Source organism: Trichechus manatus, unplaced genomic scaffold (genome assembly GCF_000243295.1).
Source record: "Trichechus manatus latirostris isolate Lorelei unplaced genomic scaffold, TriManLat1.0 scaffold00004, whole genome shotgun sequence".
In the NCBI taxonomy this organism is placed as follows: Eukaryota; Metazoa; Chordata; class Mammalia; order Sirenia; family Trichechidae; genus Trichechus; species Trichechus manatus.
The window spans coordinates 7,817,373-7,844,613 of NW_004443940.1; the positions used below are offsets into that span (position 1 = coordinate 7,817,373).

A 27,241-nucleotide genomic window follows, 5' to 3' on the forward strand; every position below is an offset into this window, starting at 1 on the left:
TCAACATTTCTTCTACCATCCTCAGTGTCACTGAACGTGCACCCACTCGTTACAGCCATCATCTTGTAAATCACTCCTAGAATTACTGGCCAACATTCTCATCACTAAATTTTTCCCCAGTCAAAACCCAATTGCCTCCTATACCCCTCATGACATTTGCCTTGCCAAATTCTGCACATATTTCTAGCAGACCACAGTTAACCAGACTTGCACTAGGTCTGTTAGGAAGATGTTAGGTAGGAGTGCTTTTAAAGAAAGATGAGAGCTTTCCAAGAAACGTAGGTGGTTGTCCACAACCACAAGATGTCTATGGAAAAAAATGTATTAAAATGACATTTCTTTTTTTTTTTTTCTGTTTTTTTAAGAAAAAGAGAAAACCTCTTTTCTATAAAACCTAACCAAAATTCTATGGAAATCAGCAAGATGATCTCCAAAGATGAAGACTACATGGGTATTCTCTCACTTCAATACTGTTGATATATATTAGCCTCTAATGGATCTGTTTTAAACACAACACAATCCTCATACTTCCAGAATTTGGGTGGATTGTCTCTGACAGAGGGATAACAAGACAGACTGATTGTTGACAAACACCCTGGCACCACTCCCAGAGGTAGGGGGAGCCTTCTGATGCCTCTACTAAGACTGTCAATGAAGAAGTCCAGTCTGAACACATGAACATCTTGACCGAAGACAGACCTGGCTTGAGGGTGAACTCCTTCAACAGTCATTGAGCCCCCTGAAATGAGTCCTGAGGCTGGTATAAATGGATGGAATTTTACTGGGTAAAACTAAGGCAGACTAGTCCAGCTGAGCTTAGGAACAAGACAAGACCACATGTAGCCACAGGAACTTCAAAGTCTGTTTTTCTCTCTTGCGTGAATTGAGGTATGGAGGATGGAGTGTACCAAAGTACCGACTCAGGCCACTGGCATACACCCCCACCCCAACACACACATGTATCTTAAGGGTACTCATGAAGCTTAAGAACATAGGATGCCCTAGCCCAATGAAACTCTTATCTTAACGGATATTAAAACAATAAAGGAAACAATAAATCACCTGCTTTCATCCTAGACATTTAAAAGTTCTCCCAAGAGAAACTAGAAGACCAGGTCAGAATTCTTAACCAAAAATGTGAAGATAGCCAAACCTACCATCCAATAGCTACTTTATATCCCCAAATGGTGGAAAGTGAAGAGTCTGAGCAAAATCTTACACTTACAATGCAAAATGAATATCCAAAAGACAAAATTAAATTTTAAGATTTTTTTTCTATGTGTCAGTTATCATTTTAAACACTACCACTCTGTTTTAACATGTGTGAATTGTTTTATTCCCAAAGACACATCCTTTTACTTCTAAAAAATTCCTTTAAATTAACTGGATTTCAAAACAGGAAATCTCAAGGTCTGTTTGAAAAATTACTTTCCAAGCAATAAATTACTTCATTGAGAGGACATAATGATTAAAAGACACTTAAAAAACATATCAACCAATTGTAATCGATAGACACTATTTCAATCCTGACTGAAACAAACTATTAAAAGCACACGCAAGTGGGAAAACTGGAACATTGACTGGATATTTGATGACATTAACAAATTAAGTTTTTGGAATGATAATGGAAATATGGTATGTTTTTAAGAAAGTCCCTGAAAGATTTATGGATGAAATGAGTGATGTTTGAGATTTGCTTCAAAATAGTTGGAAGTGACTTAGGGTACTGATGAAACAAGATTGGCCAGGAGTTGACGGTTGCTGAAGCTGAGTGATGGATACATGGGCATTCAGTATACTTTTCTTTCTACTTCTGAATGTTTGAAATTTCCCATCATAAAATGTTTTTAAGAGAGTCCTAATCTTGGAGAGATCCATATTGAAATGTATAAGATGAGTCTGATGTCAGGGATTTGCTTCAAAATAATACAAGGGAGGGGGTTGATCATGGATCAAACAAGGTTGGCCACAAGTTAATAACTACTGAAGCTAGACGATGGGTACATGAAGGGTTCAATAAACTATACTCCTTATTTTAGTATCTTTACAATTTTCCACATGAAAACATTTAAAAATTCTTCATTGAAATTGTTAAGATGTCATATGGTTTGTTATATATATTTTCACCACGATAAAATTTTAAAAATAAAAGTAAAAAATTCGTCATTGAAAACATAAAACGTTTTCATTGATAAAAGTATTTTTTAAAATAAGCTTAAAAATACTTTTGTTAAAAAAAAATCAATATATATGAATAGGTTATGACTAAGAATCTAAAAATTTAAACCTTTATCTATTTCAAGATAAATTCCTCATAAGTAAAACTAAAATGCTATTGTGAATTAAATTGTGTTTTAACCAGAAATTCTGGTTTTTGGCATATCTTTACATACCAGAAGAAAAGCTTAAATCCTTAGTTGCTAAGAACTGACAAGACACCAAAAATTCCATATAGAGTAATGTAGTTTCTCTAAGACTAATGTCAATCAGAGGGAAAATGTCATTTTGAATCTTGGCCCCAAAATGAGAAGTTAAGAAAAGGGGAATTAAACTATTCTGCCTCTTCTTGTATTTATAAAATCGTATACATGAGTTCCATCTTTCTAACAATTTATAATTACAAATTTGGGAACTTTCATATTAAATATCTTAAGTTTAAAAGGTAATAAAAATATAGTGTGTAATTAAGCTGGAAAACAACATTTCTTCCTTAGGAAATTGTCTTAACCAATAGAAGTGGAAAAAATATCTATTGTTAAATTAAGTTGGTGTGTGTGGGTCCCATTTATGAAATTTAACTTTTTAAAATATCTTTGTGTCCCTTTTTTTAGGGAGGTGGGAGGGAGGTGTCCAGTCTTTTTGTAACAACTTTACTGAGGTACATAATTAACACATGATAAGCTGCACATACTTGAAGTGTACAATTTGGTAAGTTTTGATGCATGTATACACCATGAAACCATCACCACAACCAAGATAATAAATATATCCACCACTCTCAAGTTTCCTTGTGCCCCCTTGCAATCCCTGTCCCACAGACCTGGTTTCTGTCCCTGCAGATTAATTTTCATTGTTTAAAATTTTATATAAATGGAATCATATAGCATACACTCTTTTTTGCCTGGCTTCTTTCAATTTGAGATTCATCCATGTTGATGCATGTATTGGTAGCTCCTTCCCTTTTATTGCTGTATAGTATTCTGTTGTATGAATATACCACATTCCCTTGTTGATGGGCATCTGGGTTGTTTACAATTTTGGGCCATAGCAAATTAAGCTGCTATGAACATTCATGTACAAGCCTTTGTATGGACATACACTTCCATTTCTTCTGGAAATACCGAGGAGTAGAATAGCTAGGTCATATGATAGGTGTATGTGTGTTTAAGAAATTACCACATAATTAATGTCACTAAACTGTATATGTAAAAATAGTTAAAACGGCAAATATTTTGTTATATCTATTTTACCACAAAAAAAAAAAAAAAAAAAAGCAAAACTGCTTTCCAAAGTAGTGGTGGTTGTTGTCAGCTGCCATGAAGTGTCAATCCTTGACTCATGGCAATCCCATGCACAATGGAATGAAATGTTGCCCAGTCCTGTACAGTCCCCATGATCAGTTGAGGACTGGACTGTTGTAATACACAGAGTTTTCAATGGCTGATTTTTGGAAGTAGGTCACCAGGTCTTTCTTCCCAGTCTGTCCTAGTCTGGAAGCTCCACTGAAACTTGTTCAGCATAATAGCAACCCACAAGCCTCCACTGGCAGATGAGTGGTGGCTGCACGTGAGGTGCATTGGCCAGGAATCGAACTGGGGTCTCCCACATGGAAGGGGAATTCTATATTTCCACCAGTAGTGCATAAGAGTTTCAGTTGCTTTACATCATCACCAACACTTGATATGGTCAGTCTTTTTAATTTTAGCCAGTGACTCACTGAAATCAGTGAGTCTCACTTGGCTGCATCTTCGAATCACTTGGGAAGTTTTTTTAAAAATCTGTGATGCCCAGGCTACATCCCAGTCTAATTACATCTGGGATGTGGGACCAAGGCATCAATGTTTTTTAAAGCTCCCTAGGTTATTCCAGTACACAAGCAAGACTAAGTTATTCCAGTACACAACCACAGCCCTAAGCCTTTTTGAAGTTCCTACATCCAACAGGCATTAGCAGGTAATGGGTAGATAGATCCAGGCCCAACCCACAAAGGATCTAATGATCAGCTCAGATGAGGCCAAGCCAGCAGACAGACACACTGACAATGTAGAGACAATGTACAATAAGCCAAACACTGTAACAGTTCAGAGACAATATACAGAAAGACATACAGGTGGCATACACAGTACAGAGCTAACAGACAGAAAGCAGAGTCGATAAACAGATAGCATTGATGGTACAGCAACAACAGGTTAAAACTACTCATGTATCAGAGACAAAACACATGAGCAGGCAAATCACAATCAAAGAAACACAAACAACCATTAAATTAAAAAAAAAAAATTAGCCTGCCCAATAATCAACAAAATAAAATTAAAATAACAAGGAGATTATAGTTTTGCCTGTAAGACTGAGAAAGATTAAACAAAATCATCCCAATTTTGTCAAAGATGTACGGAAGTGAGCATTTTCTGATATAACTTTATGAACCCCAGAATTGTATGAAAACCTGGGCTTTATGGGATGATGGGTCAAAAGTGTAAAGACAATGCTATACAACAGGAGGGAGAAGGATGTGAGGGGGTACCTTAATGGATCTGATGCTGCCAGGAAACCCGTCTTAATTCAACCTATCTATTTTCTGCTATCCCAGATTATAATGGATCCTCTTAGTATGAAAATCTCCCTCAACTCCCTTCCTTTACTATGAGGACTGGGAAGGAGTTGCCTGGGATTGTCTGAATAGTGTTGGGTCACTTGTATAAATAGCAAAACCCTCACTGGGCAGCTTGAGCCTGTCTAAAGAGCCTGAGCCCCTCCTGAATGGAGTTCATTATTGACTTCCTGATATCCACCTTTAGTTACCCATCCATCCCCAAGATCCTTCTTGGAAGAGGGGAAGCTAAAAATGGGCTCCTATATTCTTCTGCCCAACTCTTAAAAGGTAAACAGGAAAATCATTTTGGTAAGGTCCCTGGAAAATAATCTATTTTTAATCAGGGGTATGACACAATCTGACATATGTTTTTAACTACCTTCTGAGGAAAGAGTAAGTGGTACCAAAATGAACGAACAGTGATAATTTAGATTATTACAGTACTCTAGTTAAGAAGTGAGATGGCTTGGACTAGGGTGGTGGCAGAGTAGAGATGGAGAGAAGAGGGTAGATTGAGGACATGTTTTGGAGTTAGAATCAACACAAGTTGCAATACAGTGTGGCTGATTTCTGGTTGGATTACTCGACAAATGAAGGTTCCTTTATTGAGATGAGGAAAACCAGAGTAGGAGTATATGAGGAAAAAAAGAAACAAGAGTGCATACTGAGACTTGCTAAGTTCATAGAAGCATCCAAGGGGAATATCAAGTAGGCAGTTGGAGACAGAATTCTGTAGTTCAGCAAAAGATACGTTTGTCGTTATCACCAGCACTCAGATTGTATTGAAAGTGGGAATGAAATCATCTAGAGAGAATACGGAAATGTAAAGGGGGTCCAGGACTGAACCTTGAGGAACATCAGCATACATAAGTTGCATGGAAAAGGAATCAATAAGGGACACAGGCTAGTAAGGTAAGGAGGAAAACCAGAAGAACGCAGAGTCACACAAAGCAAGAGGAAAGAGTACTTCAAGGAAGAAAGCTGTGGTCAGCTGTGAAAACCTTTTGAGAGTTCTTGTAAGAAGAAAATTGAGAAGTGTCCACTAGAGTTGGCAAGATGGAGGCCCATCACATGATCAGAGCAAATCTAGCAGAGAGGCAAGGGCATTGATGAGGTGGCACAAGACAGACAGACAGATGAGTTAGTATAGACCAACATATAGACACACAAGTGACACAGACACTAACAGGAAGGAAAAAACATACAGAGATACAGCAGCATTAACAGATGGATGAGACCCAGCCACAGGTCTATAGATGGAGCACAGCCACAGGACAGCAGGCAAGAGACCAGTGCGGCTACACTCACCCTCCATGCTCCCTGGTATGGGGCACACAAGCCCCCAGTCGGAAGCTCCAGGCACAGACAGGGTCTTGGGCCAGGATGCACTCTGAGCAGCTCTGGAGACGGCCACAGTTGGTTGTGTTCACTTGTGTCACCTCGGTATGGGAGCCAACCAGGAGCCAGCCCTAGAGAAAGGGAGTGGGTAAGGGGAATACACTGGATCTCCCAGACCTCAGGGTCACAAACTACCTCTGGACTCAGATGTCTCCCAGGTCCCCTAAAATTTACAACTCACCTGGTACAATTTCATGTTCTCAATTGGCTGTGGCTCTGAGAATAAGGCGAGATCCTCAAGGACGCTGAGCCGGGTTCCAATCTGTACTGCTCGGTGGAGGTGTCCATCCTCTAGAAGGCAGAGACATAATGACATCACTGTACCTGTGCCTGGGGCGCTGACATCCGGCAAGATTACCACTGGGTAGGCAATTGCTGGACAATTAAATATACCTGTCCCCAGGTAGAGGACATCATAGTCCTTCCCTGAGAGGCTGGTCACCCTGTGGGCCACAACTCTGAGATAGACTGTATCTGTAGTGACCAGCAGGGGATGGCCAGCAGCCGGAAACACTGGCCTGTCCATGAGTGGATGGTCCCGGATGAAGGTGAGTACACGGTCAGGCAGGGAGAGAGATGAGCCAAACTGCTGGAGCTTCACGTTGTTGGTGATGCACTAGAGGAAACACAGCGGTGGGTAACAAAGCTTCCAGGGCCAGGAAGTATCGGTGATGTTTAGGTGGGCTCTGGCACTCACGGCAGCTCTTTACTTCAAGCCCAGGGATGGAGAGCTGGCCCAGCGTCCTCACCTCTCCAGGTCTAGGCTGGGGCACATCATTGTCTAGGACAGGCAGTCCCCTGTTGCAGTCATGTTTCAGCTCTCTAAAGGGGCCGTTCAGCACTGTCCGAATGTCTTGTGGTCGGAAGGCACAGACAGCAGAGATGGCAGCTCCCCCCCTGGAAGAGTCACAGGTTGGAGCCAGATATTTGGAGGGAGCTAGAGGAAAACAACTCACCCTTGTCAAATGAGATGACCCATGAGAAATGCACAAGGAGCCTTGCCGTTGTGGGAGGGAAAGTCTTCCCTCTCTGGAGAGACAGCAGTGACACTGTGCCAATCCCACGCATCTCCCACCCTGTAACTCTCCTCTACACCAGGACCCCCTCACCACTGAGAGGAAAAGATGCCATAAAAGATGGGGGTCCTTGCTCCATGCTCAGGTCGAAGTATGGCCATGTCCTGCAGGACACTGGAGGCCCGGCCATGCTCAGGCCCTGGACACAGCAGGTCAGCCTTGAGAAACGTCGTCCACCTCTGCTGGAGGGTCTTCCGGCCCCCAAGGTCCCCCTGGAGTGACAAGTGCATAAGACATTCTCTTTAGAAGACCAACGTTGTGGGAGGTGCGAGGAGACGAACACAAGTTTCCTCCCTGGCTTCAGGACAGACACAGACAGGGAGACAGACACACAGAAATGCAAGAAAAGAGATACAGACAGAGTAACCTGGAAGATAATGAGATACAGGGCTTCAATACCAAGGTGGGAGGGGTCACAGTAAAAAAGACAGTGATTAAGTTAATTGTGTGCTTATGGAATGCTGTGCTGCGTGCTTTACACAAGTTACCTCATTCAGTCCTCAAAACAACCCTCGTAGATAGGCATAATTAGTATCTTCATTTTACAGATGAGATTCAAAATGTCAAAGAACCTGCCCAGAGTCACACAGGCAGTACATGGTGAAGCAGGGACTTGAACCTAGGTCTGTCCGTCACCAGGTCCTGCCTATAACCTTTACACTAAGCCACCTTCTGGGGACAGGGTGTCACGAGGGTAATTATGGGAGTCAAAGAGGCCAGAGCCCCTCCATGCCCTCCTTAAGCTCCCATAAAAGTAGCCACAGCAGAAAAAAAGAGGAGACAGAGGAGAGATGCAAAGACCGAGGCCCAGAGAGGAAAAGACAGGAGGATAGTCAGAGCAGGAGTTGACAGACAGATGGCTGGGATCAGGGTCTCACCGCACACACGCGGGCCACCCGTGGGACCTTAATGCGCTCGTATGAGTCCAATGCCCGGGAAGACTCCGTAAAGAAGAAGTAGATTTCGTCATCTCCATCTTCATTCCCCCACTCGACTGGGCTCAAAGCCACGGCTGCAACAAAGGCTGGGGCTGGGGAGACCCGGGGCCTCAGATTCCCACAGACACATCCTGGGGCCACCCGGCCTCCACCATCCTGCCCCCCAGAGCAGCCCCCACCCATCCCCACCGTTAAGCCAGGATGGCAAGGTCTCTGTCCGAATCCAGTCCTCAGCGCGATCCACAGCCCGGGAGATAATTGGCTCCGTTCCCAGGTAGTTTCTCACAGTGGCAGCATAGAGGACCCCCCCTGCAGGGCGAAAGGGAGGAGAAGAGCTGTCAGAGATGCACTGAGGAAAGCCAAAGGGGTCACAGGCAGAGTGGCAGATAAAGCAGGGGCAGAAACTATCAGGGACCGAGCACCCTTAAGCACCAGGCACTGCTAAGCACATTACAGATGCCACCTCACTCAGGAAGGGAAACCAGTGTTAAGGGGAAACTGCTGGAATGTTTGTGTGTATGGAGGGAGAATAAAAGCTTCCCCTGTGGAAGTCAGTTTTTCGGCATAACCATAAAAGTGAAACATACTTCTTTTCTTTTTGTTTAGGGACTTCTCTACCCCATAATATGCTAATTGTCCTGTGACTCTCCAGGATGGGGGTTGCTCTGCAGTCTGTCCCAAGCTTACTTAAGTTCTCCCTCTATGGTAAATGTCTGAGGGAACCAGCGTTCTTTCTGAACAGGAGTGAGTGTACAGTGCTCCGGAACAAGCCAAATTTTTATGGTATCCTAGAACCACTTGGGGAATTGATTAACATGCAGATTCCTGGGCTCTGGGCCCAGCAATTCTCATTCAGTAGATTTGGGGAGTGGCCCAAGAACCTGCATTTCAAACAAGCAACCAGAGGTATCCTGATACAGGCAGTTCAGGACCTCGCTTTGAGAAATACCACTCAAGGGGATTAATGGGGGTCTCACAGACAGTGGGGGAATGCAACAAGGAATTGAATCCTCCCTCCTGGTACAGTGGAGGGGTACAGATGCTGTAGGGGTGGTGAGGATTGGGAAAGAGAAAAATCACAGACACTCTGGAAGGAAGGTGAAGCTCTGTGGGCTGAATATGAGAGAACCAAGGGCTTGGACATGAACAGGCACAAAATGATTCAGGGAGTAGAAGAAGGTCACAAACACATTGCAGGGGTCTTAAGTCTCACAGGTACTCTGGAGAGAACAGGCATTCTTTGACCACCGACTATGTACGAGGCTCTGTGCCAGGTACTAGGCACACTGTTGCTCCTAAGAATTTCCATCTGAGTCAGGAAGACAAACGTGTCATCAGATGCCAGGAGGAGTATGTAGGAGCACAGAGGAGGACCCAGCTACATCTACCTGGGGGACGTGACATCTGAGCTGGGTCTGAAGAATGAGAAATTTGCCATTAAAAGGAGGTCTTCAGGAAGAAAGACGAGCAAATGATGAAGAGGTAAGCCATGTTCAGGGATGGTGGGACGCTTCTTGTGGCTGAAGCTTCAGCTGGGGAGGGGGCAAGTGAGCTGAGATGAAGTTGGAGATGCAGAGATGGGCACCCAATTGTGATGAATCTGCCAGGGAATATGGACTTTCTCCTATAGGTAATCAAACGGAGTTCCTGGGGACTGTCTAGTCAATTGGCCTCATATAGTTTTTAAAGTTTTTCTTCTACCCCCTAGTTCAGTGAGTAGTGCCTAGGGTCTTAAAATCTTGCTAGTGGCCATTCAAGGTATGGAGTGGCTAGTGAGTGCAGGCTCCAGCCTTTTGGATGGCAGCCAGATGCTTGGCCACTGCACCACCAGGGCACCCAATCAGAAAATTTTCCCACATAAAAGCAGAAAACAAAATTTTAAGTAAAAAAAAAATACTAATAATAATAACAATAATAACAAAATGGCTCAGGTTCAACAAAAAATAGTACAACACACAAAGTCACAAGAGAAGAAAGACAAATCAAAAGGAAAACATGAATAAGAGGAAATTTCTCCTATGACACCTGACTAATGCAAAGAATTGATAATTTTCAGACTATGGTGCTAAATATGTTTAAAGAAAGCAAAACCACACAGAAAACAAACTAGCAGAGATCAGGAAACAAACAGAGGAACAAAATGAGAGACTCAACAAGGAAACTGAAAACATTTAAAAAAATTACTAGAACTGAAGAATAAAGCAACTGAATTAGAAAAAGCAAGAGAAACACTCAACAATAGAATTGAACTGAAGATAAATAAATGAACTAGAAGACAAAATAACTGAATTTAGTAAGTCTCAAGAGAAACAAGAGAAAAGAACAAAAGCGAACAGATTCTATTAAGAAATCTAACATTAGAATTATTGGAATCCCAGAGCAGCATGACAACAATAAAGGCATAGAAACAATTTTCCAAGAGATAATCAGAGAATATCCCAGACCTGAACAGAGAACCAAGCCTGCAAATACAGGAAGCTACACGAGCCTGATTAGAAGAGACACAAAAAAAATCAGCTCCACACCATACCTTAATAAAATTCTGGAGAATCAAAGACAAGGAGAGAATTCTGAAAGGAGCAAGAGAAAAATGCTACATAACACACCAAGGGGCTTTCATAAGATCACTGCAGATTTCTCCCCAGAAACTCTAGAAACCAGAAGACAATGGAGTAACATATATAAAATACAGAACAGAAACAACTGCCAACCAAGAAAAGATTTTTTTTTTTTTTTTTTTTGCTTTACCCAGCAAAGATGTAATTCAAAAATGAGGGAGAAATCAAGACATTCCCAAATAAACAGAAGCTCTGGGAATCTGTCACTACCACATCAGCTCTGAAAGTATTACTCAAGAGAGTACTCCAAATGTAAAGGCAAGGGCAATAAATAAATACTCATATTTATACATGGGAAAAAAATAAAAAATAAGAGAGAGACAGAGATTTCCAAAAAACACAACACAGGCAATCATAAGGGCCAATTATTTGATATCTTCAGGGAATAAATGCAATAATTAAATTCTGCAAACAATAAAATATCAAGTTTGTAAGAAATAAGTGTAAAGTAAACTTATCAAATATAGGTTGTACATTGACATCAACAGAAATGGAGGAGGGAGGAGCATATCAGGAACAGATTTATTACGTTAAAGCTGTATGTTAAATGTTGTTCGTATGTTAAACATTGTTGCAATCTTAAGTTGTGTAATGTAACACATGTGGCAACCACTAAAAAAATCACAAAGAAGAAGTATTCAGAAGATAGCAAAAAGACTCATTACAAGAAAGTAGCCAAATACAAACAAAAGCAGAAAAATCAGAATTAAAAAAAATATGAAACACTCAAAAAACAAACAGCAAAATGAGTGAGGTAGACACTTTGTTTTCAGTAATACCCTTAAATATAAATAATCTAAAAGCCCCATGCAAAAGGCAGAAAGCAGAAGAATGGATAGAAAAACATGATCCATCCTTTTGCTGTCTATAAGAAGCACACCTTAGACATAAGGATACAAACAGACTGAAAATAAAGGATTGAGAAAATACTGCATGAAACCAGTAAACAAAAAAAAGACCAGGGGTGGCCACACTGATATCAGACAAAACAGATTTTAGATAAAAATTACAAGAGATAAAGGACATTATATAATAATAAAAGAGTCAATACAGCAAGATAACATAACAATTATAAATATATATATTCAACTAACAGCAATACACCAAAATACATAAAACAAATACTGACTAATATGAAAGGAGAAACAGACAACTCCACAATAATAGTAGAGGACTTCAACACACCACTTTCAATTATAGACAGAACATCAAAAAAGATCAATAAGGGCACGGAGAACATAAATAAAACCGTAAGCCAACTGGACCTAACAGACATGTATAGAACACTCCACCCAGCATCAGAACAATACGCATTCTTCTCCAGCACACATGAATCATATTCCAAAATAGACCATATGCTGGGACACAAAACAAGTCTCAACAAATTTAAAAAGACTGAAATTATACAAAGCATCTTCTCTGACCATAATGCTATGAAACTAGAAATCACCAACAGGAAAAATAAATACATACATGGAAACTAAATAATATACTACTAAAGAAACTATTGGGTCATAGGAGAAATCAAAAGAGAAATTAAAAATTTCTAGAATTAAATGAAAATGAAAACACAGCATATTAAAATCTTTGGGATACAGCAAAAGCAGTACTCAGAGGGAAATTCATAGCAATAAATGCCTACATTAAAAAAGAATGATCGAAAATCATTAACTTAAACCGACAACTTGAACAAATAAAAAAGGAAGAGCAAAAGAAGCCAAAAGCTACCAGAAAAATGGAAATAATAAAGATCAGAGCAGAAATAAATGAAATAGAAAACAGAATTAACAAAACCAGAAGTAGCTTTTTTGAGAGGATCAATAAAATAGACAAACCACTGGTTAGGCTGACAAAAGAAAAAAAACAGAAGAGGCAAATAACCAAATTAAGAATGAAATTAGTGACACTACAACCAATCCAACAGAGATAAAGACGATCCTAACTGATTACTGTGAAAAATTATACTCCAACAAATTTGAAAACTTAAATGGACAAATTTCTAGAAACACACTACCTATCCAAACTAACACAAAGAGAAAATTTAAACAGACCCATTACAAAATGAGAGATTGAAGATGCCATCAAAAAGCTGCCAAAAGAACATATGCACACCCATATTCATTGCAGCACTGTTCACAATAGCAAAAAGATGGAAACAACCTAGATGCCCATCAACAGATGAATGGATAAACGAACTATGGTACATACACACAATGGAGTATTATGCAACGAGAAAGAACAATGATGAATCTGTGAAGCATCTCATAACACGGATGAAACTGGAGGACATTATGCTGAGTGAAATAAGTCAATCTCAAAAGGACAAATACTGTACGAGACCTCTACTGTAAAAACTCATGTAAAAGTTTACACACAAAAAGACACAATCTTTGTTGGTTATGTGGGATGGGAGGGGTGGGGGGGAAGGGTAAGACAGTACACATTACTGGGGAAGCCAGCACAACCTGTACAAGGAAAGGTCATGGAAGCTCCATAGACACTTCCAAACTCCCTGAAGGACTGAATCGCTGGGCAGAGGGCTGTGGGGACCATGGTCTCGGGGAACACCTAGCTCAACTGACATACCACAGTTTATGAAGACAGTGTTCTACATTCCACCTTGGTGAGTAGCGTCTGGGGTCTTAAAAGCCTGTGAGCAGCCGTCTAAGATACTCCACTGGTCTCGCCCCTTAGGGAGCAAGGACGAATGAAGAGAACAGGATACTAGGAAAAGATTAGTCCAAAGGACTAACAGACCACAGCTACCACGGGCTCTACCAGACTGAGTCCAGTACAGCTAGATGGTGCCCAGCTACCACCACTGACTGCTCTGACCGGGATCACAATAGAGGGTCCTGGACAGAGCTGGAAAAGGATGTAGAACAAAATTCTAACTCACAAAAAAAAAGACCAGATTTACTGGCCTGACAGACTGGAGAAACCCCAAGAGTATGGTCCCCGGACACCCTTTTAGCTCAGTGGTGAAGTCACTCCCGAAGTTCACCCTTCAGCCGGGAATGGGACAGCCTCATAAAACAAAACGGGACTTACAAGGCAGAGCAGTCCAAAGACAAGGAATAGTAGGAGGGGACAAGAAAGCTGGTGATAGGGAACCCAAGGTTGAGAAGGGACAGTGTTGACATGTCGTGGGGTTGTTAACCATTGTCATAGGGCAATATGTGTACTAACTGTTTAATGAGAAACTATTTGTTCTGCAAAACTTCATCTAAGGTACCAAAAAAAAAAAAAAAACACAAAAACGAATTATCTATGTGAGATCAAATTGACGACAGCAACTCAAAATGTTTGATGGGAAGCCTAGGGGGCAGTGAGTTGAAGATAATGGTGATGGAATAATTTGGAAAAGGATAGTGAGAATAGCAGCACAACGGGAAGAATGTAATTGATGTCACTGAATTGTACATGTAGAAACTTTTGAAATGGTGTAACTTTGGCTATGTATATTTTCACAAAAAAAAAAGGGTCCTCCAAGGTCAAGAAGGGAGAGTGTTGACATGTTGTGGGGTTGTTAACCAATGTCATAAAACAATATGTGTACTATTGTTTAATAAGAAACTATTTGTTGTGTAAACCTTCATCTAAAGTACAATAAATATATACATATATATATATAAAAAAAAAAGCTGCCAACAGCATGAGGCCAAAATGGCGCCCTAGACAGACATACCATGCCGTCCCTCTGCAGCAAAGACCTGAAAAACTAAGTAAAACAGATACAAATGTCAATCTTGAAACCCTAAGCATCAAATGAAGGGATAAGGAACTAGATCAAACACTGAGTAGAAGAAGAAACAGAGAACAAGGAGAAATACAGAGTGGAGGTCCCCTGCCAACTAACATAGTACAGTGTCACCATCTTGGAACACAGCCAGTAATGACCATGCAGGAGCAACATCACAGAGCTCCAAACAGGAGACAGAGCACCTAGTAACCAAAGAAACACACTTTCCCACCACTCACCCTTCTCATGAGTTGAAGCAAGAACCCCCATCCCGCCTGCCCCCACCATCAGGGTCCACAACATGCCCACCCCACCGCACAGCTTTTTTTTCCCTCTTTCTTCCTTTTCTTTCTCCCTCCCACCTAGCCCTGTACACCACCTTTGCCCTTTCCTGCAGGCCCTCCTGCCAAACTGCCATGGCCAGACAGCAACCAGTCTGCTGCCACCTCAGGTCCACCCCACCCCACCGGCCAGCTCCCACCACACCGTCACTTTTATTTGTTTTTTTCTTTTCTTTTTTTCACCTTTCTCCCTTTTCTCTCTCCCTCCCACCTAGCCCCATACACTACCTCCCCTCACCATCGAACCCCAGCCATGTCACCCCAGCTAGAGAGCCACTGACATACCATTGCCCTGGGTGTACCACACCCCCAATTACCAGCTCCTGCCATGCTGCCATTTTTCTTTTCTTTTTTTATTTTTCTTCTGTCTTTTATTTCTCCCTTCCATCTGGCCCCATACGTCACCTCCCCTCCCTTTCCAATGGACCCCAGGTCTGCCCTGCCGTCACTCACCAGTTCCTGCCACACTACCATTTTTTTGTTTCTTTTTCTTTTTTTCTCTCTCTCTTTTATTTCTCCCTCTCACCTAGAACTGTATGCCACCTCCCCCCACCTCCTGCCAAATCACTGCCGTGCAATCATGACTAGAGAATCATGGGCCCACCACCACCCCAGGTCCACCCTAACCCCCACATGCCAGCTCCCACTGCGCAGCCATTTTCTTTCTTTCTTTCTTTTTCTTTCTTTTCTGTCTTTTATTTCTCCCTCCCACCCAGACCTGTACATCACCTCCCCTCCCTTTCCACTGGCCCCCAGGTCTGCCCTGTCCCCAAGCGCCAGCTCCTGCTCAGCCATTTTTCTTTGTTTTTCTTTTTTTTTTTTTTCCCTTTCTCCCTCCCACCTAATCCCGTACACCACCTTCCTCCCTTTCCCACCAAATTCCCACATCTCGACCAACAAGAGGAGGAAGACAGTGCCTGCCCAGTCCTCCCTCAGCCACCTTGCCAAACCAGTGTACAGGGAAGTAGGCTCACCCTGCCTGCTGCTGCCCCGCCCACCCAGACAAGGTGGTAAGAGCTATTGTGCCCAGAGACCAGCAAGCAGCAAAGCACTCCTAGCCCACCCACCCTGACATATCAAGACAAAACAAAAAAGCAGGATGAAACAAATGAACATACAATCAATAAAGAAAGAAAATAATACCTTAATGCCTCAGAGACAGCAGACAGTATCAAAACATATAAAAAAGCAGGACAAGATGGCGCCGGCAAATGACTAAAAAAAGCAATCAGATAACCTTCCAGTAGAAGAAAAGGCAGTGGAACTACCTGACATGGAATTCAAAAGACTGATATTTAGGGCTCTCCAAGAAATTAGGAAAGAGATCAAGGAAAACACAGTCAAAACCAACAAAAACATAGCCAAAATCAAGGAAAACACAGGTAGACCAATAGAAGAATTCAGGAAAATAATACAAAAACAAAATGTCAAAATAAATAAACAATTAGAAAGCATACAGAAACAACAATTAGAAATACAAAAGATAAAACAACAAAATTTCAGAAATGGACATATCAACAGAAGGTTTTAGGAGCAAATTTGAAACAATGGAAGACAGAATCAGCTAGACTGAAGACAAATCGATGGACATCATTTTGTTTGAGGAAAAATCAGAGAAAAGAATGAAGAAAACTTAAGATTTGTGGGACACAATCAAGAGCAAAACTTTGCATGTGATTGGACTTCTTGAACAGAGGGAGAAAATGGAATACACAGAGAATATTGTTGAAAATTTGCTGGCAGAAAACTTTGAAAATATCATGAAAGACAAAAAGCTGACCATCCAAGAAGTTCAATGAACCCCATATAGAATAGACCCCGAAAGAAAGTCACCAAGACATATTATAACACATTTGCCAAAACCAAAGACAAAGAAAGAATCCTGAGAGCAGCTCTATAAAAATGATAAAGTCACATACAAAGAGGAAACAGTAAGAATAAGCTCTGATTACTTTGCAGAAACTATGCAGGCAAGACGACGGTGAGATGACATATATAAAACCCTGAAAGAAAATAACTGTCAACCAAGAATAATATGTCCTGCAAAACTTTCTCTCAAATATAAAGGTGAAATAGGGTATTTCCAGGTAAACAGAAATTAAGGGAATTAAGAAAGAGCAAGTAAAAAAAAAAAAAAACAAAACCGATGGAAAATGAATAACACTTTGCTGAAAAAACCACTGGGTAACAGAATAAATCACGGATGGAATCAAAAAATTCCTAGACTCAAATGAGAATGAAAATGCATCACTCCAAAACCTTTGGGACGCAGTAAAGTCAATTTATAGCAATAAACACACACATCAAAAAAGAAAAATGGGCCAAAATCAGAACATTAGCCCTACAACTCTAGCAAATAGAGAACAGCAAAAGAAGCCCACAGGCAACAGAAGAAAGGAAATAATAAAGATTAGAGCAGAAATAAATGAAACAGACAACAGAAAAACAACAGAAAGAATCAACAAGACCAAAAGTTGGTTCGTTGAAAAGATCAACAGAATCGACAAACCACTGGCCAAACTGACAAAAGAAAAACAGGAGAGGAAGCAAGTAACTCAAATAAGAAATGAGATGGGTGATATTACAACAGACTCAACTGAAATAAAAAGAATCATAACAGAATACTATGAAAACTTGTCCTCTAATAAATTTGAGAACCTAGAGGAAATGGACAAATTTCTAGAAACACACTACCTACCTAAACTAGCACAAACTAAGATAGAAACTCTGAACAGAACCATAACAAGAGAAGAGACTGAAGAGGTAATAAAAAACAACAACAAGAAAAATCTCCCAACAACAACAACAAAAAGCCCTGACCCAGATGGCTTCACTGGAGAATTCTACAAAACATTCAGAGAAGAGCGCATACCATCAGTACTACCCAAACTATTTGATAGCACAGAATAAGAAAGAATACTCCTGAATTCATTCTATGAAGCCAGCATAACCCTGATGCCAAAGTCAGGCAAAGACACCACAAAAAAAGAAAATTACAGATCAATATCTCTCATGAATATAGATGCAAAAGCTCTCAAAAAAATTCTAGCCAATAGAATTCAGCATCGTATCAAAGAAATAATACACCACGACCAAGTGGGATTCGTACCAGGTATGCAAGGATGGTTCAACATTAGAAAATGAATCAACATAATCCACCACATAAATAGAACAAAAGAAAAGAATCACATGATCATCTCAATTGATGCAGAAAAGGCATTTGATAAAGTCTAGCACCCATTCCCAATAAAAACTCTCAGTAAGAGACGAATAGAAGGGAAATTCCATGACATAAAGGTCATCGACACAAAACCAACAGCCAACATCATTCTTAATGGAGAGAGGCTGAAAGCACTCCCCCTGAGAACAAGAACAAGACAAGGATGCCCTTTATCACCACTCCTATTCAACACTGTGCTGGATGCCCTAGCTAGAGCAATAAGACAAGAAAAAGAAATAAAGGACATCCAAATTGGGAAGGAAGAAGTAAAACTATCCCTATTCGCAGATGATATGATACTATACGTACAGAACCCCTAAGATTCCACAAGAGAACTACTGGAACTAATAGAAAGATTCAGCAGAGTAGCAGGATACAAGATCAACATACAAAAATCAGTTGGACTCCTTTATAGCAACAAAGAGAACTTTGAGAAAAAAAAATCAGGAAAACAATACTATTTATAATAGCCCCTAAAAAGATAAAATTCTTAGGAATAAATCTAACCAGGGATGTAAAAGACCTATACAAAGAAAACTACAAAACACTATTGCAAGAAACAAAGAGACACCTACGTAAATGGAAAAACATACTATGCTCATTGACTGGAAGGCTTAACATTGTGAAAATGTCAATCCTACCCAAAGTGATCTACAGATACAACGCAATCCCGATCCAAATACCAACAGCATACTTTATCGAGATGGAAAAACTACTCACCAACTTTATATGGAAAGGGAAGAGGCCTCAGATAAGCAAAGCATTATTGAAAAAAAGAACAAAGTAAGAGGCCTCACACTACCTGATCTCAGAACCTACTATACAGCCATGGTAGTCAAAACAGCCTGGTACTGGTACAACAACAGACACATAAATCAATGGAACAGAATCAAGAACCCAAATGTAAATCCATCCACCTGTGGTAACTGATTTTGACAAAGGACCAAAGTCCATTAAACGGGGAAAAGATAGGCTTTTTAACAAATGATGCTGGCAAAACTGGATATCCCTCTGTAAAAAAATGAAAAAGGACCCACATCCCACACCATACACAAAAACTAATTCAAAATGGATCAAAGACGTAAACATAAAACCTAAAACGATAAAGATCATGGAAGAAAATTTAAGAATAACACTAAGAGCCCTAATACATGTGATAAATTCAATACAAACCATAACAATGCACAAACACCAGAAGATAAACTAGATAACTGGGAGCTCCAGAAAATTAAACACTTATGCTTATCAAAAGACTTCACCAAAAAAGGAAAAAGAGAACCTACAGACTGGGAAAAAAATTTTGGCTATGACAATATTGACAAGGGTCTTATCTCTAAAATCTATAGAATACTTCAACACCTCAATAACAAAAAGACAAATAATCCAATAAAAAAATGGGCAAAAGATATGAACAGACACTTCACCAAAGAAGACATTCAGGTGGCTAACAGACACATGAGGAAAAGCTAGAGATCTTTATTCATTAGAGAAAGCAAATCAAAACTACAATGAGATACCATCTCACCCCAACATTACTGGCACTAATTAAAAAAAAAAAAACACCACAAAATAACAAACGTTGGAGAGGTTGCGAGGAGATTGGAACTCTTATACACTGCTAGTGAGAAGGTAAAATGTATAACCACTATGGAAAACGATATGGTGCCTCCTTAAAAAGCTAGAAATAGAAATATCATACGATCAAATAATTCCACTCGTAGGAATATGTCCTAGAGAAATAAGAGCTGTCACACAAATAGACATATGTACACCCATGTTCATTGCAGCATTATTCACAATAGCAAAAAGATGGAAACAACCTAAGTGCCCAGATGAATGGATAAACAAATTATGATACATATACACAATGGAATACTGCGCAATGAAGAACAATGATGAATATGAAAAATATCTCACAACATGGATGAATCTGGAGGGCCTTATGCTGAGTGAAATAAGTCAGTCACAAAAGGACAAATACTGCATCAGACCATTATTATAAAAACCCAAGAAAAAGTTTACACACAGAAAAAAAAACAATCTTTGATGGTTACAAGGGAGGAGAGGGGTAGGGAGGGGAAATCACTATCTAGATAGCAGACAAGTGTTAACTCTTGTGAAGGGACAGACAACACACAATATAGGGGAAGTCAGCACAACCTGACCAAGACAAAGTCACAGAAGCTTCATACATATATCCAAACACCTTGAGGGACCGAGTTACTGGGGCTAAGGGCTGGGGACCATGGTCTCGGGGGACATCTAGGTCAGTTGGCATAACGTAGTTCGTAAAGAAAATGGTCTACATCCTACTTTGATGAGTAGTGTCTGGGGTCTTGAAAGCTTGCAAGCAGCCATCTAAGACACAAATACAGGTCTCTACTTGCCAGGACCAAAACAGTAAGAAGTTAATCAAAAGCTCAGAGAAGAAACAAGTCTACACAAGTCACAACCTCATCTACCCTGAGACCAGAAGAACTAGTTGGTCCCCGGCTACCACCACTGACCGTTCTGACCGGGGTCACAAAAGTTGCTCCTGGATAGAATGTGAGAAAAATATGCAGCAGAACTCAAATTCTTATTAAAAAAAAAAAAAAAGCCAGACAAACTGAAACAGTAGAGAACAGAGGACTCCCTGAGACTATCGCCCTGAGACACTCTTTAAACCTAGAACTGGGCCTATCCCCTCAGATCACCTTTTAGAGAAATAGCAGAGTGGCACACAAAATAAAGGGTATTACCCATAAGATTGGTGCCCTACTTAGAAACCATCAGTAGGAGACCAAAAGGTCAACAATTACTCAAAAGCAAAGATGAGAAAATAAGGGGGAAGGGAAACTAGAGTTACTGGAAAGGGAACAAACAGAACACAAAGAGAATGCTGAGACATTGTGGTAAGTGTAACTAATGTCACTGAACAATGTGTGTGGAAGTTGTCAAATGGGAACCTAACTTGCTGTGTAAACTTTCACCAAACACTCATAAAATATTATTAAGAAAAAAAAAAGAAGAAGATAATGCTAGTTAAAAAATCATTTACTCAGTCCAGGCGAGAGTTAGAGGGCCTGAACGATAGCAAAGGCAGGAGTAAAGAGGCTGGATTCGGGAGACATTTCTGAGGTAGAAACAGTGAACAAGATATGAAAATCAATGGACTCTGAGATGTGAAAGATGCTAGAGGGAAGCTGCATGTCTCAGGCACTGGAAAGACAACCAGCATTAAAAAACAAACACTCTAGGCAGAGCAAAAGAGTAGTCAGGAGCCCTCTGACAGCAGCAGTGAGGGCTAGAAATTCCCTTTGAGGTGGGGAAGGGAGACTACTCTATCATTTGAGATTGTGGGAAGAATCCAAGAGTTTTGGAGCCAGGAAGATTTGGGTTTGAATCCTATTTATTAGTGGTATGATCTCGGGTAAATTAACCTTCCTAAGCCTCAAGTTGCTCAAATGTAGAATGGTGATGATAATACCACCTTCCATTCAGAGTGGTGCTGAGGGCTAAATGAGTAACAAGTACAGAGCCTCAGCTAGTACCTGGCACATGGCCGGCGTTCAATACATGGTAGGTGCAGCTCCTTATGAAACCTCAAAGAGCCATCTGCTTAATTTGTTGCCAGAAGGAGGTGGGTAAAAAAACCTATAAAATGGCTTCCCATTCCCTTTCTGAGGATTTCAGGAGGGAGAAAAACGAGGCTACTGGTCATCAGTCCTGGCAGCAAAGAGAGTAACAAATGGGTCAACCATCTTTTTATTTCCAAAAGTGAAAAAATTGACACATAGGCCACAGTTGTATTGAACATTTTCCCTAAGAGAAAACATTCTAAATCCAAAAACTCTGGCTGAAGTTGTGTCATGGAAACCCTGAGAATGGAGGGAGGTGTGGGGGAGGAGATAGTTATGAATATTGTGGGGCATGACTTGTTGTGCAGGGTATGGGGCAAACAATTATAAATATTCTGAAAAGAGTAAAGAACCACCGATACCACGCAAGGACCTGGGGGTAGATGGAGATGAAGGGTTCCAAAACTTACTAAGGGATCAATGCAGCAGTCAGCAAGACTGGAGCCTAGAAATGCTAAAAACAGTACAGCCACTCAGAGTGGAATAGCCAAGGGTCACTGACACTAAGGGACAGCAGGAGGGGTCGGAACTTTGGGAAGAAGTAGCAGGGCTCCAGATGTTCCAGGAGTAGCAAGGGGCTTGCAACACAGCCTTCCCCTCACTCACTGGAGAAGGCATAGTCAGCATTTCAGGCATGAGGGCAGGTGCTCAGGAGGGAACACAGGACCACCAAATGTCCTAGATTCTCCAGGACAGTCTCAGTGCCAAATATTCTGCTGCACTGTTTACATAATAGAACACTCCTGAAAGTACAGTTGTTTGGCAAATTATTGCTGAATGGGTGAAGTCAGTAAACACTAAAATACACATCTGGCAAAAAATGGAGGGTAATACCCACAGTGCTGAGAAGTTCCTCAACAGCGTTGATGATGTTTGTCTCTGGCTAGTAGAATTACAAGTGATTTTTATTTCCTCCCTTATACTTTTCTGTATTCACTGAATGTTTTTTGTAGTTAGCATCTCTTACTTTTATAACCTGAAAAATTAAGATATTTTCATTTTGGAAATACAAAAAAAAAATAAAAAACCCAAAAGATTAAAAACCACAAAAGGCAAAGAACCACAATCAAAGAAAAATCATAATCATGTGTGAAAATAGATCGCTCCTTGCCCAGATGTAAAGCCTGAGAACACAGGCTTCCCAAATGTGTTGCTGTTGTTAGGTGCCATTGAGTCGATTCTGACTCACAGCGACCTCATGCGACATAGCAGTACCGCCCCATAGCGTTTTCTAGGCTGCTATCTCTATGGGAACAGACTGCCAGGTCTTACTCCCGCAGAGGTGATGGATGGGTTCAAACTGCCAACACTTCAGTTAGCAGCTGAGCACTTAGCCACTGCCCCACCAGGGCTCCTTCCAAATGTGTTAGCAACCCCAAAGGGACCAGCTAGGAGGGGTGTATAGCAGTGAGTAGCACACATAACTGGGGGTTTCAAGCTTTCACTCTGGTATCAATATGAGAAAAGTGTTCTCTTTTAAAGAAGTTTTTATAATAGGAATATCTGTTCATTAGTTTTAGAAAGAGGATTTTAAACATGCCCTGGCCTTTTTAACTCCACTCCCTTCTCATGGTCAGATGTCTTTCAGATAGACAGCTCCTACTCTAATAGCTCCATTTCCTTATCTAAGGATTGGGCCAGCTGGATACTTTTCTATCTTAACAGCCTCTTAAGAAACATAATTAGACAGATGGAGATGCAGCGTTTATTCTACCGTTTCCTCTGCTGGTTATGAAGGACTTCTAGAACCGTCTGGTTGCAACCATCAGTGTGCAAATGCTAGCCTTAGGTCAGACATGCATAGATTTATGAGGTAGGCTGGGCTCCAAAATGCTGGGGGGGCACCCAATGCATCTGAAACGTGTGCAGTGAGTGCTACTTGGCAGATACAGTAATTACAAGATGCAATGAGGCCAAAAGGAGAAAACAGCACAGGATGGGTTTCTAAAGAGAAAGAGCAAAGCTCCCTCCTTCCTTGCTCTTCTTCGTAAGTCTCATTTATTACAGGACGTGGTACGGAGGGCCAAAGACGACTGACTGCTGCTGCTCTAGCTTGGGTGCCTCGATGGGCAATGGCACCATTCACTCAGACAGGTAGCACTGGCAGAAGAGCAGGTTTGGGGAGGTGAGGGAAAATGATGAGCTCAATTTGGGACATGCTGACTTTGAGATGCTGGTGGAACATCCAAGTGGAGATATCTGGAAGACAGATGGATGTTTGGTCTGTAGCTCCAGATAAGGTCTGGGAGGCTGATACAGATTTGGGAGGTAACAGAATATAGGTGGAAACAGAAGCCCCAGGGCTGGTTGAGATCTCTAGTGTGAGCACATAGAATAAGAAGAGAAGAGGATCTTGGGTGGAAGCTTAAGTAACCCCAACATCTAAAAGATGAGCAGAAGACAAAGAGCCTATAGAGGAGACAGAGATGGAGTTGCCAGTGTTCTTCAGGCTAATGAGAAAGTTACTGTCAAGATAGTCACCTTTTTCCAAATTTGAATAGTGCAAATAGAGACACTCAGGAAATTTTGCTGATTTTATCTAAGTGCATCATATTTGAAGACAAGATTTCTGCAGCTTTTCCCAAAAGAAATACAAGCACCAATAAACATATGAAAAACTGCTCAACTTCACTAACAGAGCAAATCAAAACACAAATCAAATTGGACTTTGCAGGAGGTCACTGTTTGCTTATACATTTGTTAGCTATATTGCCTGAGACTGACAAGGATGCAATGAAACAGGCCCTCTCCTGCACTGCTGGTGGGACTGACTAGAGGGCAATGTGGTCAAATCCATCGAGCACCATAAGTGTCTTTATACCCTTTGACCCAGAAATTCCCAGTCAATTAGGTCCCAGTCAATTTTTGGATTGACTCTTATGCAATTAATTTATGTAAAAGATTTTCATTAAAATGTATATAAAAGGATTTCTACTGCAGCAATATTCCCACTATTGTATCCTAATAATGCTTTCTTTATAAACGCTTTTTTTTTAAATTTCAGAATATTTTTATTATCCTTAAGAAAATTTTCATAGATCCTAACTCAGAACTTGGGTCCCAGTTCTTAGATAATGTTGCCAGTATTTTCTATACTGCTATTTTCCAAACAGAGGGGCAGCAGGGCATAATGGATCAACAAGGAAAGCCCCAGGTAAATACGGACACTTATGTCAGACCAAAAAAATTTTAAATTGTAGACCAGTAAAGTAACAACTTCAGAAGAAAATTTATAATATTTGTTATTGACTGGTTTGGATCTGGGACAGAAAGAGACATGGAGGTTCTAGTGAACTATCTGAAGCTAGTCATTCTAAACCATTACAAAATGAATTCCCATCATTTCTATTAATTAACAGCTGAAAGACCACTCTGAATTTCATTATCTGGAAAAAAAAGGACTTAAAACCTTTTTGAAATGTTCTCTTCATTTTGTCATACAATAATTTCATTTGTGAAATTTGTGTTCTTAAACCACATCCTAATGTGAATTTCCTTGCTGAATAGAACAGAGAAATTACTCTCAGAGGGTCACATGTGCTTAAAGATTACTACTTTAAACCAAGAAAGTATGTTAAGTGATTGTCTTAGAATGTTGCAATTGATAAGTCACTTTTGTTGACTAACAATTTTGTAGAATCAAAAGACATTCACAACACTAAAACGGAGAATCTTTCTTAAGGATCCCAATAACTGCTCAGAGTTTTGCCAAAGACACATGATAAAAAGCCAAGAAAAATAATCTGTTGACTAAACTGTTTTATTCAAATATGTATAAGTATAAATAAGGTCTCAACAATTTCAACAGATAAATGATAAAAATGATAACCCAAATATTATATTTACTGGATATGTACTCTATGTTCATTTCCAAAAACTTTTATGTTATTTTATTATTTTTCAGAAAAGGTGATTCATTAACTGTCCGACTGAAGAGTGGTTGGTTTAATTTTTATAGCTTTTAAGACTTTTTCTATAAATAAAGTCATACATAAGAAAAATTTTAATTGTTAGATCTTGTGTTCCAATTTTTTGTTCCTAAAATATTATCTAAAAATATAGGCAAGAATTAATCTTACGATAAACCAAAACCAAAAAACACAAACCCACTGCCGTTGAGTCGATTCCGACTCATAGTGACCCCTAGGGGGCAGAGTAAAACTGCCCAAAGGTTTTACAAGAAGTGGTTGATGGATTTGAACTGCCGACCTTTTGGTTAGCAGCCAAGCTCTTAACCACTGCACCACCAGGGCTCCCTTACGATAAAGGAAGATGCATACGTCAGTGAAGAAAGAAAAAGGTCTGATGAACAATGTTAAGTCACTGATTAGCTAGCTGAGAAATTTTAATTCAGATCCCTATCTCATGCAGTTCACCAAAATAACTTCCAAATAGATCAAGGAGTTAAGTTTCGGGGGAAAAAATCATCAGAAGAAATTTTGTGTCTGCTCTCTAAATGAGGAAGGGTTGGGTTTAAAAAGAAATAATCACAAAGGAAAAGATATGTAGACTGGAACACTAACATGCTATACCTGATAACCTCTCCAAGAACATGGGCAGAGAATTTACCAAAAAAGAAATAAAAATAAGTACTAAAACATGAAGAATGTTCAACTTCACTAATATTCAAAAAAATACAAATTAAAACAAGGTGCCATTTTTAGTCACCAATTAGCAAAGATTTTTAAAATGATGATAAATTCTAAGAAACAAAAAAAAAAAAAAACCATTCTCACTCACCAACAGTTTAGGGTGTAAATTGGTACATTCTTTCTAAAAATTCAGGGAGCAACACATAATGAGCTGTAAAATGTTCACACCCTTTGATATAGTAATCCATTTCCAGGAATCTTAAAAAGACAATCTAAAATAAGAACAAAACCCCAGACACCCTTTTCACTCAGTACTGAAGTCACTCCTGAGGTTCACCCTTCAGCCAAAGATTAGACAGGCCTATAAAACAAAACGAGACTAAAGGGGCACACCAGCCCAGGAGCAAGGACAAGAAGGCAGGAGGGGACAGGAAAGCTGGTAACGGGGAACCCAAGGTCGAGAAGGGGAGAGTGCTGACATGTCATAGGGCTGGCAACCAATGTCACAAAACAATATGTGTATTAATTGTTTAATGAGAAACTAATTTGCTCTGTAAACCTTCACCTAAAGTACAATTAAAAAACAAACAAACAAGGACAAAAACTTATGCAGAAAATTTTCAATGCAGCATTTTGGACAAAAGCAAAAACTTTGTAGTAAACTAAATAAAATTGAAAATAAACTTTGGAATTGCTTAATTAAATTATAGTATGCTTACAGGATGAGTATCATGATGTCATTAAAAACTGTTTACAAAGAATCTTTAAATCATATAGAAAATGCCTACAATATGAAGTTACATGAAAAAATACAAAATTATATCCATATAGCATGAAATTTAAAAGGTTTATACACATGTACACACACATTAATTTTCCCTTA

At 40.1% G+C, this 27,241-nt stretch overlaps 1 protein-coding gene across 4 annotated transcripts in view; it reads right to left on the bottom strand.

The window, feature by feature from the left end:
* Nucleotides 1–27,241, bottom strand: part of SEMA4F (ssemaphorin 4F) — a 38,233-nt gene that overhangs the window by 1,572 nt on the left and 9,420 nt on the right. For 2 of the 4 annotated variants that reach the window (XM_004369155.1, XM_004369156.2), the window contains 7 exons: nt 8,415–8,534; nt 8,166–8,317; nt 7,321–7,499; nt 6,961–7,108; nt 6,605–6,827; nt 6,393–6,502; nt 6,122–6,282 (listed from right to left, as the gene is read on the bottom strand). In XM_004369155.1, the coding sequence (XP_004369212.1) occupies nt 6,122–6,282; nt 6,393–6,502; nt 6,605–6,827; nt 6,961–7,108; nt 7,321–7,499; nt 8,166–8,317; nt 8,415–8,534 (1,093 nt within the window). The remainder of the gene's footprint in view (nt 1–6,121; nt 6,283–6,392; nt 6,503–6,604; nt 6,828–6,960; nt 7,109–7,320; nt 7,500–8,165; nt 8,318–8,414; nt 8,535–27,241) is intronic. The other 2 variants (XM_004369157.2, XM_023732463.1) reach the window with 1 other exon arrangement.